General features: G+C 39.0%; 1 protein-coding gene across 1 annotated transcript in view; it reads left to right on the forward strand.

Annotated features, from left to right (window-relative positions):
- The window catches only part of ABCA13 (ATP binding cassette subfamily A member 13), a 181,900-nt gene that overhangs the window by 83,810 nt on the left and 83,220 nt on the right, over positions 1–14,870 (forward strand). Inside the window, exon 37 of the mRNA XM_040547761.1 lies at positions 465–555. Coding sequence (XP_040403695.1) covers positions 465–555 — 91 coding nt within the window. The remainder of the gene's footprint in view (positions 1–464; positions 556–14,870) is intronic.

Below are 14,870 nucleotides of genomic sequence, written 5' to 3' on the forward strand. Positions count from 1 at the left end.
ATTTTGTACATTAGATCTAGTTGTACAACTAGAACTCTGGTAGCAGTTCCAGTTGTGCCCACAAATTTCTAGCTACAGTATCAGAAGAGGCTTGGCACTGTAATTATACACTTGGTAAAAACTGCAGTAACTGAGCGCATGCCACAGCTTAGGAGAATAAAATGTCAAATAAGGGCTGCCAGTCTGTTGAAAAGTCTTTGCAGATAGATGGTGACTGGGACAACAATGCTTTGCATAGGTGCTTCTGCATCTATTGGTATTTATTCCTTTCCCCTTATTCTCAGGGTACCTCTTCTGGAGAGTTTGAATAATTTTATAGTCATACTCCAGCAGAGTGGCTACAACAGCCATTACTACTGTCTGACTACACGGATCACTCAGCATCTAGTTTAACAAAAATTAGTTTACAGAAAATGGAATCTAATTTATTTATTTATTTATTTTTTTCTTATATTTCATGAAAGGTATTTCTGAAGTTACTGCAGGACTCGGAGAAGATACCATTTGTTCCACAGACAGCACACCTGGACAATGCAAAAGGTGCTGAATCAGCTTGTAAGTAGACAATTAGGTACCTTCTGAGTCAGACAGATTCATAAAGATCACAAACCCAAAGATAAACCTGCACAAAGCTCCCAAAGTTGAGGCATGTACAAGCAAATGTAGAATACTGTCTGCTACCACCTGGTAATTCTTTTTTTGAATGTGTAAGGTGATCTTCCTTGGGTAGTAAGTTTTTATATACCTTCTTTGATTCACCTCTGTATCATTTTGCAGTTGTCTTCACATCCTTCTAAAATGTGTATACATGCACACACAGTTTCTCTTACTGCATCAGCATTAACATACTCCTTCCTACTAGTCCCTGGCAACTAGTTACCCTCTTTAATTCTTATACTCATAATGGATAGATATTTCAGAAATATACCACAGATATATAAACTGTGATTTACTAGAAAGGTATATTAATTTCCTTCCATGTTCAAATAATAATAATGAAAAAAAGATCTGTTGCCCCCATGCTAGATGATGATTTGTCCTCTCCAGTGAAATGTTATTTCAGGTTTCCTTGCTCATCTGTTTAAAAAAAACCACTCCTTTATGCTTTTTACTTTCCTGCCCTGCAAGCCCAGGAGGAGCTCCTCGTTAACATTTGTGAAAGCCTTAGGAAGCTTGTTCTCCTTAAAAACTCTTCCAAGAAGTCACTAATGTGATGCCTTGCAAAATGCCAGCCTCAAGTTTGCTAATGTTGCTTGTGCAAGCTGACTGATATTTTCTCATTGTTCTTTGCATTCTTATGTATCTATAGTTAGGTATGATAGTCTCTTTGTATTTGATGATATACCTAGATTATAGACTTCTTGGGTTAGAAGTACAACATTTTATTCTATATGTCATGCTTTTAGTTCTGTTTTTCTAGAACATGGGCACAGCGAATCCCGGTCTATGAATGACCTTAATTGTTACAGTAATGGGAATAATAATTTTGACTCAAACTTGTATTATTTTTTATAATAAATTCCATTGCATCTGCCAGTAATGAATAATCAGTGCCAAGAACTGTGGCCTAAGTTGAGTCCTTTTCTCACAAAGTGCAAACCTGATTGGATAACTTTTTGAGAGAGTTTTTTAGCTGGGCTGTTTCAGTCCCTATCGAAGCAGTGAAGATGTAACTATATAGCAAAAAACCCCTCGCTAAATACATAACATATCCACTCCTGTGAGTGGTGAGAACTAGACTTCTGTTTAAAACATAGCTTTGGCTAGCCCTTTATTTTATAATTAACAATCAGTTGTGCATTCATTCAAGGCTCAGCTAGGATATCCAAACCTATTTCAAATCAAAACAGTCTTCTCCACAATGCATTTTTATTAAGATTTTACTGTTCCTAAAGTAATGAAAACAGAGTATATTGTACTTAACAGCTTGGTATCTTTTACCATCCACGTTTCAAAACACATAGTTTAGTATTTTTTTTTTATTTGTTACATTGATTTAAAAAAATCTAGTAATCAGAGGCTCTATATTTTTAAGTCTGATAAATTATAGTAAGAAAATGTGATGATAACGCCATTTCTTTGGTGATGAGAATGGTAGAAAATTGTCATTCAATGCAGATGACTGTCATTCATCATTAAGGACAGTTGTGAAGTGTACGCATAAGGGATCTGGGAAATGGTCATGAAAGGTATCCATCATTGTCAAAGTTAACCAGAATACTCCATGGGCAATAGCTTGACCTGTATAATTTTGTCTTTGAAAGCAAATTCAAAGGCAGTCAAACTTGTAGTTAAATGAATTTTCAAAACCCCCCGGAGCAAACAGCTGGATTATTGGGAAGATCACAGGATGCTGCTATTTGATTTGTAAGAGAATTTGGATTAGAGAGGTCCATTGACAAAGCACAAGTCAGGGGTGTTAGGTATCCTTTGCTGGTATTGAGCCCTTGAGAAGTCACATTTGCGTAGAAACCAAAACACTGTCTTTTGCCTCCCAGAAAAGGTGGTGCACTGGAGCAGTGTGCATGTCCGCTCTTAAATAAGTAGAGAAAATGAATAAAATCAATGCATGATTTAGGCTGATGGTAATGCCAAAAAGAGGCAAGAGACATCAGTTCAGTAAAACACAATAATATGTCACTGAATTTAGACCTTTGATACTTTCTACTCATGTTTTACGGTGACTTGTTGTCCTGGGTCTGGCTGGGATGGAGTTAATTTTCTTCATACCAGCTGGTACGTTGCTTTGTCTCCATCCTTTACTGGATGCGGGGGGAAAACTAGTGACGAGAGATGAGGAAAAGGCTGAGGTGCTTAATGCCTTCTTGCCTCAGTCTTTAGTGGCAAGACCAGTTGTTCTCTAAATACCCAGTACCCTGAGCTGGTGGAAGGGGATGGGGAGCAGAATGTGGCCCTCACTATCCACGAGGAAATGGTTGGTGACCTGCTACAGCACTTAGATGTATGCAAGTCGATGGGGCCGGATGGGATCCACCTGAGGGTACTGAGAGTACTGGCGGAAGAGCTGGCCAAGCCTCTTTCCATCATTTATCGGCAGTCCTGGCTATCAGGGGAGGTCCCAGTTGACTGGCGGCTAGCAAATGTGATGCCCATCTACAAGAAGGGCTGAAAGGCAGACCCAGGAAACTATAGGCCTGTTAGTTTGACCTCAGTGCCAGGGAAGCTCATGGAGCAGATTATCTTGAGTGTCATCACACGGCACTTGCAGGGCAATCAGGCGATCAGGCCCAGTCAGCATGGGTTTATGAAAGGCAGGTCCTGCTTGATGAACCAGTTCTCCTTCTATGACAAAGTGACACGCTTAGTGGATGAGGGAAAGGCTGTGGATGTGATCTACCTTGACTTCAGTAAGGCTTTTGACACCGTTTCCCACAGCATTCTCCTCAAGAAACTGGCTGCTCTTGGCTTGGACTGGCGTACGCTTCGTTGGGTTAGAAACTGGCTGGGTAGCCGGGCCTAAAGAGTTGTGGTGAATGGAGTCAAATCCAGTTGGAGACTGGTCACTAGTGGCTTCCCCCAGGGCTCAGTACTGGGGCCAGTTCTCTTTAATATCTTTATTAATGATCTGGATGAGGGTATCAAGTGCACCCTCAGTAAGTTTGCAGATGACACCAAGTTAGGTGCGTGTGTCGATCTGCTCGAGGGTAGGAAGACTCTGCAGGAGGATCTGGATAGGCTGGACCAATGGGCTGAGGCCAACTGTATGAAGTTCAACAAGGCCAAGTGCCGGGTCCTGCACCTGGGGCGCAACAACCCCAAGCAGCGCTACAGGCTGGGATATGAGTGGTTAGAAAGCTGCCTGGCAGAGAAGGACCTGGGAGCTTTGGTTGATAGTCGGCTGAATATGAGCCAGCAGTGTGCTCAGGTGGCCAAGAAGGCCAACAGCATCCTGGCTTGTATAAGAAACAGTGTGGCCAGCAGGTCTAGGGAAGTGATTGTCCCCCTGTACTAGGCTCTGGTGAGGCTGCACCTCGAGTACTGTGTTCAGTTTTGGGCCCCTCACTACAAGAAGGACATCGAGGTGCTCGAGCGAGTCCAGAGAAGGGCAACGAAGCTGGTGAGGGGTCTGGAGAACAAGTCTTACGAGGAGTGGCTGAGGGAGCTGGGGTTGTTTAGCCTGGAGAAGAGGAGGCTCAGGGGTGACCTTATCGCACTCTACAGATACTTTAAAAGGAGGCTGTAGCGAGGTGGGGGTTGGTCTATTCTCCCACGTGCCTAGTGACAGGATGAGGGGGAATGGGCTAAAGTTGCACCAGGGGAGGTTTAGGTTGGATATTAGGAAGAACTTCTTTACTGAAAGGGTTGTTAGGCATTGGAATGGGCTGCCCAGGGAAGTGGTTGAGTCACCGTCCCTGGAGGTCTTGAAAAGACATTTAGATTTAGAGTGTAGTGACATGGTTTAGTGGAGGACTTGATAGTATTAGGTCAGAGGTTGGACTAAGTGATCCAGGAGGCCTCTTCCAACCTAGATGATTCTGTGATTCTGTGATTTGTTTTGAATTTGTGACTAAAACAGTGTTGATAATACACCAGTGTTTTAGCTATTGCTGAGCAGTGCTTGCTGTGTCAAGGTTTTCTCTTTTTCCCACTCTGCCCACCTCCCTGTAGCAAGTAGGCCAAGGGGTGTCCAAAAAGCTGGGAGGGTGCACAGCCTGGACCAGAGGCTTGGCCATGTCCCATACTACTGAATGTCAATCTCATCAATAAAAACTGAGGGGAGTTTTTTTTTGGGGGGGAGAGGAAGTAGCCATTGCTTGCAGATTGGCTGTACATCAGTCTACTTTTTTTGTATTTTTTTTTTTCTTTCTTCTTCTTCCCTTCCATTCTTATTCAGTTATTAGATTGGCCCATGAGTTTTCTTGCTTCTGATCTCTCTATTCTCTCCCCCAACCTGCTGGAGGATGGGAGAGTATGAGCAAGCAGCTGTGTGGTGCTTAGCTGCTGGCTAGGGTCAACCCACCACTTACGTAGAACATATGCAGTATTATTTGACCCTCTCTAAATGCTGATATTAGAGGAAAGTAGCAGTCTATTAATTTAATTGTAATGTAATATATATAAAAATTATTAATTTTGTTAACTCTAAGGATACAAAACACGCTCAGTGTAACTCCTACTGTTTTCCATTTCCTTTGCAGAAGGTTTACTCATTTTTTAAATTTTATTCTAAGGAAAAAAACTTGGGATAAAACTCACCTTTTTTTTGGGGGGGGGTGAGAACTGTTAAGATTTTCTTTTTAAGTCAAGGTATGCATATGTATGCAGACATAATACATGCATATATTATAATATGCACATGCATAATTAAATTCTACACAGCTGGGGCACATGATTGATGGCTATTGTTTTGTAGATGCAGAAAAAAGGATAGACAGCTTGTAATGGCTGAATGACAAAATCACTGGAGCCAAATATCCTTGGATATTTGGAGAGACCAATTCTATAGAGACTAATAAAAATTATAATAAAATACAGTAGGCAGTGTATGCACAAAAACAGTCAGTAGAGCTAAGAGCAAGTCTAAGTGGTCCATAACTAGTCCGTAGCTAACCATGGATAAATAACAAAATATTCTGAGCATATGCAAAAGTGGATGATAGGGTAGAGAGTGGACTCATTGGATTGTTAAGATATTCAGATATCTTGCTGAAGAACCAAATGAATTAATTTTGTTGGATATTATGTTAGACATATTTGGGAAATACCAACTTTTGATCAAAACTCTTCTGGAAGTAAAGTACAATTGGAACCTGGTATATCAAAATTTAAATGAAACAAAGCTATAGAAAATTCAAAATAGATCAAATGACATATTTTTTGACACAGTGATATATAACATCATAGGGACTGGTTGTGGCAATATTAAAAAAAAAAAAAAAAAAAAGCCCAAAGAGTGATATAATATAGAATATGAATTGTTTATAGATGTGCTATTAAAGCTTATACATTTGTAATACTTGGATAAGTTAGCCACTGAAAGTATTGAAGTAGAAGCAAGTTGATGCATAACTAATTTTTGTGGTTACTTAACACTTTCTGTGAAGCAGCTGGTGTTAGCCATTCTGAAGGCTATTGGGCAAAATGTTACATTGGTCCTATTATTATTTAAGAGATAATTTACAGTGCTTATAAAAAAGAACCTGAAAGCTAATTTAATTAAGAAATTGTAGCTGATGAATAAAACGTAGTCACCATAAGGAAACACTAAACTGAAGAGCTTTCAGTGAGATTTCATGGGGTTTCACTCTGTTGACTATTTTCATCAGTGATACTGGACTAGGTATCTTTCTCATCAGAAAAGCTGCAACTGCTGCCAGGAATTGGCTGAATGGTAATGATGATGAGTTAGATCAGTCCTAAAGAGTGATTCAGACCTCTGGAGAAGCTGCATCTATTGTAAATAAAGAGTGTTTTGATTCAGCCATATGCTGGACATATCTACATAATGGGGAGTGATATCCTAGAAAACACTGACTTTGAAAGTTATTTGCTAATCCTTGAGAACAAGCATTTTAAGACAGTATTGCTAAGAAGATTAATGTTTCACTTTAATGTATGAAAGGATGTGAAGAGGTCATTTTGACTATCTGTACAAAATTGATGGAAGCTGTGCTACAATAGTATGTACAACTTTTGTGTCCATGTTTTTAAGTTTCAGTGTTACTAAGGAAAAGTTCAGAATTTGGAAAGGGAACAGAAAAGAGTTAATGTTGGAGGTGAAGTCCATGTAAAGGTACCATTGGGACTCAGTTAATGTAGTGTTGTAGTTTAAGCCAGCAGGCAGCTATGCACCACGCAACTGTTCGCTCACTTCCCCCCCTGCCACAGCGGACTGGGGGAGAGAATTGGAAAAAAAGGGAAAACTTGTGGGTTGAGATAAAGACAGATTAATAGGACAGGAAAAGAAGGGCAACTAATAATAATAACAATAATGAAGATAAAAGAATATGGAAAGCAAGTGATGCCCAATGCAATTGCTCACCACCTGCTGGCCGATGTCCAGACAGGTCCCAAGCAGCAAACCCACCCTGGTCAGTCCCTTAGTTTTATTGTTCTGCAGACACCGTACGGCATGGAATATCCCTTTGGGCCAGCTGTCCTGGTCCTGTCCCCTCTCAGCTCCTGGTACATCCCCTGCCATCTCCTGGCAGCTAACAGGAGAAGCTGAAAAAGCCTTGGCTCTGTGTAAGCACTGCTCTATGACAAGTAAAACGTCAGCATATTATCACCATTATTCTCATCCTAAATCCAAAACACAGCACCATGCCAGCTACTAGGAAGAAAATTAACTCTGTCATAGCCAAAACTAGGACATGTAGTCTATCAAAAAAAGAAGATAGGTGATTTGCTTAAAGGCCTGCACTTTGTATACATAGAGAATATTGTCTATTAAGGTATGGTTCTGTTACAGGGGCAAAAATGATAAAGGGGAAAAAAAAAAAGGAAGAAATGAAACAAATAGCTGTAAGCTGAAGACTGGCACTTCTAGAGGTTAATTAACAATTGGAGTTTGTCTACCCAGGGAAGCATGTCCCCTCCCCTGGTGCATTTGACACAACTCTGGGGCCTTTGCAGAAAATATGCTACAGTTAGAAGTGTTATTGATTTCTGCATGTTGGTAACAGAGTGGAATTTGATGTTTGCTGACTGGTGATCAAATGGTTTCTTCTATTCTTAGCGCAGAGCTGTTAACCCACTATGACAGTGAGTTCCCTGTAATTACACAATAAGGGTTCACCGTGTATTTGTTGTGATATACTTGAAGTTGTACCACAACATCTGTTTCTAAATGGAACTGTCTTCATTCATTTCCCTGTAAAATTCACTTAAAAAGATGTAAGAAAGATTTTAATGTGCCATCTTGCAAATTGTAACATAATTTCTGAGTAGAAGAGCATGAACAAAAAGTAGTTGTGGCTCTGTTTGAAAGAAGTGGCTGCTGGCATGAAGAGTGGTATTTAAATTTTCAGAATTTACACTCACTACAGATGAGAAGATGCAGCACACTTTTCAGTCTTCTCGTGATTTAGCAGTATAGGTGAGACTTTACCACAAATTCAGCACTAGACACTGAGAAAGAAGTGTCAAAATACCTTGTCTAGAAGTCTTGTAGATACTATGTTTTCCTTCAGCTTGCTTATTGTTGTTTTAACTAGTTTCTTACAGGAAATCTTGTGATTCTGGCATATGTTGAAAACTTAATTTTTCCTCTTTCAGTTCTTTAGCTTTATACTTGTCAACCCTAAATCTTGCTTCTTTCTTCTTTTTGTCACATGTTCAAGTGTGTCTAAAGCATAGAATGAGGATGGAGTGTCTTTATGATACTACCTATCAGTAGCCACAAAAAGATTTTTGATCTTACAAATCAGAGCATCTAACTTGTTTAAAGTTTACATAAATCTGTTTTCTGAGTAAGTGCATAACTATAACTCCTTATTAACTCCTTATTTTATCCTTCTGAAAGTAAGTGGTTAGGATCTTACTTTCAAATGTGTTTCACTTGTAATCCACTACTTCTGTTATCCAAATGTTTTCCCTACCACTTGCTTTCCTTGTTGTTGCTACTTGGTCCTTTTCCACTTCTTATCCACAGTACAGAAATTTTGGCTCTTTCTTAAAAGGGTTCATACATTAAATGGCTAATAAAAACAATTCAAAGACAGCTATTTTTCAGTAAAGGGAGGTATTCTTACAATGCCAAGACATTGATCCACTTCCTGTTCTCCACCTCCTTTCCATCCTCATATTTGTCTCTCTATCGCTGGTAAACCAAAGAAATGAACCCTGCCTGCCTTCCTCACAAAGCCCATTTGCTTCCTGCAGCCGTAGAGTAAAAAATAATAAACCACCTGCCAAAAAGTGTTCTCAATTTAAAAGTATGACAGTAGTTTTCTGCAAGGACTAAAGCGCCAGAGAACAAATTGATAATCCCTTCTGAAATTTCTACTTTGAAAATCATTAATTGCTCATGAATATATTCTACTGATGGAATTGAGTTGGTTCCATTGAAAAGTCACCCTTGTGAGTAGTAACTGCTTTCCTTCACAGTGTAATTTGGTATTTTTCCTTGTCCTTAAAATGTAGGTCTCATTTCTACTGAAAGGTATACTTGAAGAAATGTGTTGTGCTGTAGACCTAGATCCAGACTTGAGGTTGTGGTTTGAAGTTTACTGAAATTTTCAGTTTCTAACTAATTAAAACTCATAAAGAAAAGTGTCGCGTCGCCCCATCTTATGATGAAATAGATGGTGCTTTTTCTATTCTGCACAGATGAAACATGATCATTTAGAGACTTTTTTTTTTTGTGGGTCACCAGAATTGATATGTGTGTAATTTTGATGGTGATAAGTGTTGAATTTCTACATATCTCTAATGTCTTCTAAACAGAAAATTGTATTTGATGTTAAAATCTCTCAGCTCTTGCTGCCTTATGCAAATATTTTGAACCTGATTGTTCCAGTAACTTGCTGCCTTGCCTTTGTCATAATCTAAATTGTTGGATGTGTTAGCTATTAGTAATGCCTGTTTCAGGAATAAAATAGCTCAGAAGCTCATCCACCATGCTCAGGTATTTCTTGGGGCTGAAGGACAAAAGATACAAATAGGTGTGGATGCACTAAGAGTGCTTTATTAATCCAAACGTAATTGTTAGTACATGAACTTCCTTAGCACCTTGATTGCCAAGTGACCAATCATCTTCCCTGTGTAGCTCCTATGTCTTGCATATTAGCCCTTTGACTTCTCCTTGACAGCATGGCTGTTTTCATACAGCCATACATGGCTGTTCATACAGGCTGTTTTCCCTCAGACTTGATAGTGCTCCCTTCTGGCTCTCTCATGTATACATGAGCTTTCCAACCTTTCCTTGCATTCAAGGTTTTTTTTTGGTTCCTATATTTTGTCGAGGCTATTACAACAGCTACAGACAGGGAGAAGGTATTGCCTGCCAGTCTTTATGATCTTTCACAGTATTTTTAAAATTCTCTCTTTTAATGAAATATTCAGGAGGCTTGTTCTCCACTGTGAAGGACTGTTTGTCTTCCATTTCATGCCATAATGATTCCTAAGCAATTCTTACTTTTTTTTTTTTTTTTTTTTTTTTGTAAGTGAGCTCTTCAGAACTCTTCCTCGGAAGATAGATGAGAGCTGGCAGACAGGATTCCTGTATTGTTTCTGCTCTTGTGAATGACCTTGCCGTTGTGCTTTTTTAGTGTTATACCGTTTTTTTTTCATATTTGCAACATCTCAAAAAATCCGTATTCGCTATATGCAATATGTGACAATCTGTTGCCTGAGAGGCAACTGCAAGTTAAAGAACAAGGTGATGGGTTCCCTGGTGTAATGTTAATATGTTTTTTGCCACACCTATCTTCTTAGCTTTTTTACTTCTTAGCTTAAATGGTGATATCCTTTTTTGTTCATGCTCTTACTGTTGCTTACAGTAGTATGAGTTTTCCAAAGATAGCATTTACTTCTAATGTTCAAGATGAACTGATCATTTCTGTCCCTAATAATATGGGGCCTTTCTATTGGAGAAAATTTTGACTCTTGGATAATTAAAACAGTCTCACATATAATGTCAGAAAATGTTTACTGTTTATGACTAGACTCAACAGCTGAATATTGTCATCATTTTAAATAAATTGTTTGCGTTCTTCTGAAGGCATCCTAGTCTGCAGACATTTTTTTTAGTCTTGCTTATTACTCTATTTTATGGGCCCCTTTTTAATGTTAAAAATTCCATATGTTCACTTGAATCGCACTTGGTAAATATGCAGTACTGTGGGTAGGACTCAGACTCGTATGGTTGGGCCGTATCTTTATAAAGGGATATCTCTGAGTTTAAAGAAATGGTTGTTTCCTATTCTAAATTTAGGCTTAATAAAGGGAATGGAAATACAGTGAAGGGGGAGAAATGGTGTAATAAAACTTAACGTACTGTGCAATAGGATGATATTTGTAAATCAAGGAGGCTCTTTGGTAAAGAGTTTACAATAGTTTTCATGAACATTATAAAACATCAGCATCAAAAGCTCTATGTTCACTCATCATGTAAATTATCAATCACAAAAATGTACAAGGTGATTTAATGTATGAACTAAATTTGAAACACCTTTCTGAGGGGAAACAAGCACATTTGACAATACAGATGACATTTTTCTGCCAGCCTGTCTGTGTTAAGCTTGCTTATTAATTGTTATGCAGACAAAGACTTTGTTAATTAATTCTGTATTGCAAGAAGAAGTGGCCAACGTAAGTCACAAAACAATATATTTAATCAGCTCTCAATGGATGTAGGGGAAAATTCCAGTTTTATGGGAACAGATTTTAAGGCAAATGGTGGTCTGAGTATCTTGTATCTTTAAGAAATTTGGATAATAGTATGAACCATCAAAGGCATGTTGGGCAGGCTACTTATCCTAATTCTAAGAATAATTTATCTTCTAAACAGTGACTGTGAGTGTATGGCAGCGCTGAAGTAGTCAGCTGCAGCCATATATGTAAGGAGCCCTGTTCTCTTAGGGATTTCACAATATAATTGGAGTATGAGTCACCTCAGATTGATGAGGTTGTTAATGTGAACTCCCACCAGCTTCAACACCTCTGGGTCTTCTCTGTCCAGAGTTAGATTCTCCTCAAATGAGAATCTCGTTCTCTCTACAGAGAAGATTGATGAGGGTACAGCAGAAGTTTTTGAAAGCATAAAGGGAATTACCGTAATTCATGTACATGCAGCCAAAAAACTTTGGGTTAATCACCAGAGAAAGACTTCTAGTGAGGAAGGAAAGTGAAATAATAGGCTAAGTTTTTATGTAAATGATTTGTAGCGTTCAATGTGGAAGTATAGTATGTGGAATATATAGGAATATATAATATAAGTATAGATTAACTGTCTGATGTAGAAAATCTGTATCCAGCAATTCTGCCGTGGTCTCTCAGGGTCCTGTCACTCTGACTTACTGAGCATAAAAAGAAATGGCAGCCTCACTCACTGCACAGCCTTCATCTTCCAGCCAGGGCAATAGCTGAAGCAGTAGTAAAGGGGTGGCAGAAGTAAATTCTGGTGGTTCCTTGCATTGTTTTAAATTACAGGTTGAGTATCTAATATATAGATTTTATTTTTTGCAAGTGTGCCTGTGTGTATATATATATATTTTATAGATGATGTATGTGTATGTACACATATGCGTACAATTATTTTAAAACATTTTGCTTTGTTAATGCTGTTGCATTGTTGCATTATTTGCTGTTACAAATGTAGATCCTTTAACTTCAATCATGTAAGTAACTTAATGTAAATGGTCACAATTTTTTAAAGAAATGATTATCAAGACCAAGTATGCTTACTTTTCCTTCTAAAACAGAAAAAGCTTCATGGAGTGTCTGTGTTCTCTTGTCTCTGTTACTTCACTAAGAAAATTCTTTTTGCATTACAAAATCCCACAAAAAATGTTAATTCTGGATTGATTATTGCTGTGATTCTAGAACATGATTTTGGAACTTTTGTGTGCTTTCTTCTGAACAGGTATTGCAGTTGCAAATTGTTTATATGAATCATAATCATAGAATGGTTTGGGTTGGAAAGGACCTTAAAGATCACCTAATTCCAACCACTGCCATGGGCAGGGACACCTCCCACCAGACCAGGTTGCCCAAAGCCCCATCCAGCCTGGCCTTCAACACCTCCAGGGATGGGGCATCCACAGCTTCTCTGGGCAACCTCTTCCAGTGTCTCACCACCCTCTGAGTAAAGCATTTCTTCCTAATGTCTATTCTAAATCTACCCTATTTTAGTTTAAACCATTGTCCTATCACCATGTGCCCTTGTAAAAAGTCCAGCTTTCCTGTAGGCCCCCTTTAGGTACGGGAAGACTGTTATAAGGTCTCCCTGGAGCTTTCTCTTCTCCAGGCTGAACAACCCCAACTCCCTCAGCCTGTCTTTATAGCAGAAGTGCTCCAGTTCTCTGATCATCTTTGATCGGAGGCCCTCCTCTGGATTCATTCTAGCATGTCCATGTCCATCTTATGTTGGGGGCCTCGGAACTGAACGCAGTACTCCAGGTGGGGTTGCACAAGAGCAGAGAAGAAGGGGAGGGGATAATCAGTTCCCTCAACCTGCTGGCCATGCTTCTTTCGATGCAGTCCAGGATATGTTTGGCTTTATGGGCTACAAGCAGACATTGCCAGTTGAGTATGTGGCTGGGTAGTGCTGAGCGGCCTGCTGGGTTAAACCACAACAGCAGGAGAGAATCAAATGCTTCACAAGAGTTCAGGTAGATGATGTCAGTTGCTCTTCTCTTATCCAGCAATGCTATAAGTCTGTTGTAGAAGGCCACCAAATTTGTTAAGCACAATTTGCTCTAATGAAGCCATGTTGGCTGCTGCCAGTCAGCTCCTTATTTTCCATGTGCCTTAGCATAGTTTGCAGGAGGACCTGCTCCATGGTCTTGCTGGGCACCGATGTCTTCCTTTTTTTCCTTTTTTAAAAATGGGGTTATGTTTCCCCTCTTCCAGTCAGTGGGACCTTCACTGAACTGCCACGACTTCACAACTATGATGGATAGATAGTGGCTTCACCTCTTCATCCTGTTCCCTCAGGATCCTTGGGACCCTGCTCATCAGTTCCCATGGATTTGTGCACCTTCAGGTTCCTTAGATGGTCTCAAATCTGATCTTTGAACATTCAAAAATATTGAGAATGCCTTTTAAACTTAAATTTCCATGTTGGCAGGCAGAAGTTTTTGAAAGAATGCTCATGCCATGGGAACATAAGGGTTTTTTTTGCTGCATTTTTTTTCCCTGTAGAACACACTAAGTGCCTCAAAAATCATTCATCACATGCAAACAAACTTTGTATAGTTTAGATGGAACCAATAATATTTCTGTTGTGATGTACTTAACCAAGTAAGAGTGTAGAAAGTGAACATAACATATAGGAAGGGTAACCCCCCCCTTTTTTTTTGTTAATAACGTCGGTTTTCCTAAGGCATTTTAGTACTTCAATTTAGCATTTATGATTTAATTACACAATCATTGGATTAACTTCAGTTGTTGTGCTGATATTTTCCTTGTTGGGAAAATTATTGTCTTTGCATTCCTGAGGTTGCTGATAAAGTTTTGAGCTGGAGTATTATTTAAGATTTCTTGATTTATTTGGATTTCTGTTTCATACTGTTACCACTAGAACCACAGGAGTAATTGCTAGCTTCTTGTTTTCACGGGAGGGCATTACCAATAATCGCATATATGGTTTTTAGATTCTGCGGGAGGACAAGATTTTTATTTATCAAAGCTAACAACAAACTGGTTTAGGAGTTACAGGAAAAATATCCAGAGTAAATTCAGTCAGCGTGCCAAGCAGCCGGCACTTAGGGCTGCACTTCCTTTTGCTAACTGTTCAGGCAATAACTTTATATAGGTCACAAGGTGACAACTTGATAAGATTTGTATATTGTACTGCTGCCAGTTAATTCCTCATTTGAAATATATAAGTGCAACTTTACAATATATAACCTTGTGTTGTACTTCTGTGATTGGTGGTAATTTCCATCCATACTTTTTTTTTTCTGTTTGTCTCTCTGTTTTGCAATTTGTCCAGGTTACCGTATTCACTGGAGGCATTAGAAAAAAAAAAGAAACAGTTGGCTCTGTTAATCAAGATCCCTGTAGCAGTTTAATACCGCTATTTATGAGTTACCAGGATGCCTGAGGACAGAGACTATTCATCAAATACATTTTTCAATTGTTTGCTATAGCTGTGGGTCTGAATAAAACAAGCCTATTGCAAAACTCAGTCATCCTTCAGTTTGGAATTGTTTCCCTGCAGAAATTCTGATATGATTTTATTG

Source organism: Cygnus olor, chromosome 2, assembly GCF_009769625.2.
Source record: "Cygnus olor isolate bCygOlo1 chromosome 2, bCygOlo1.pri.v2, whole genome shotgun sequence".
Taxonomy (NCBI): domain Eukaryota; kingdom Metazoa; phylum Chordata; class Aves; order Anseriformes; family Anatidae; genus Cygnus; species Cygnus olor.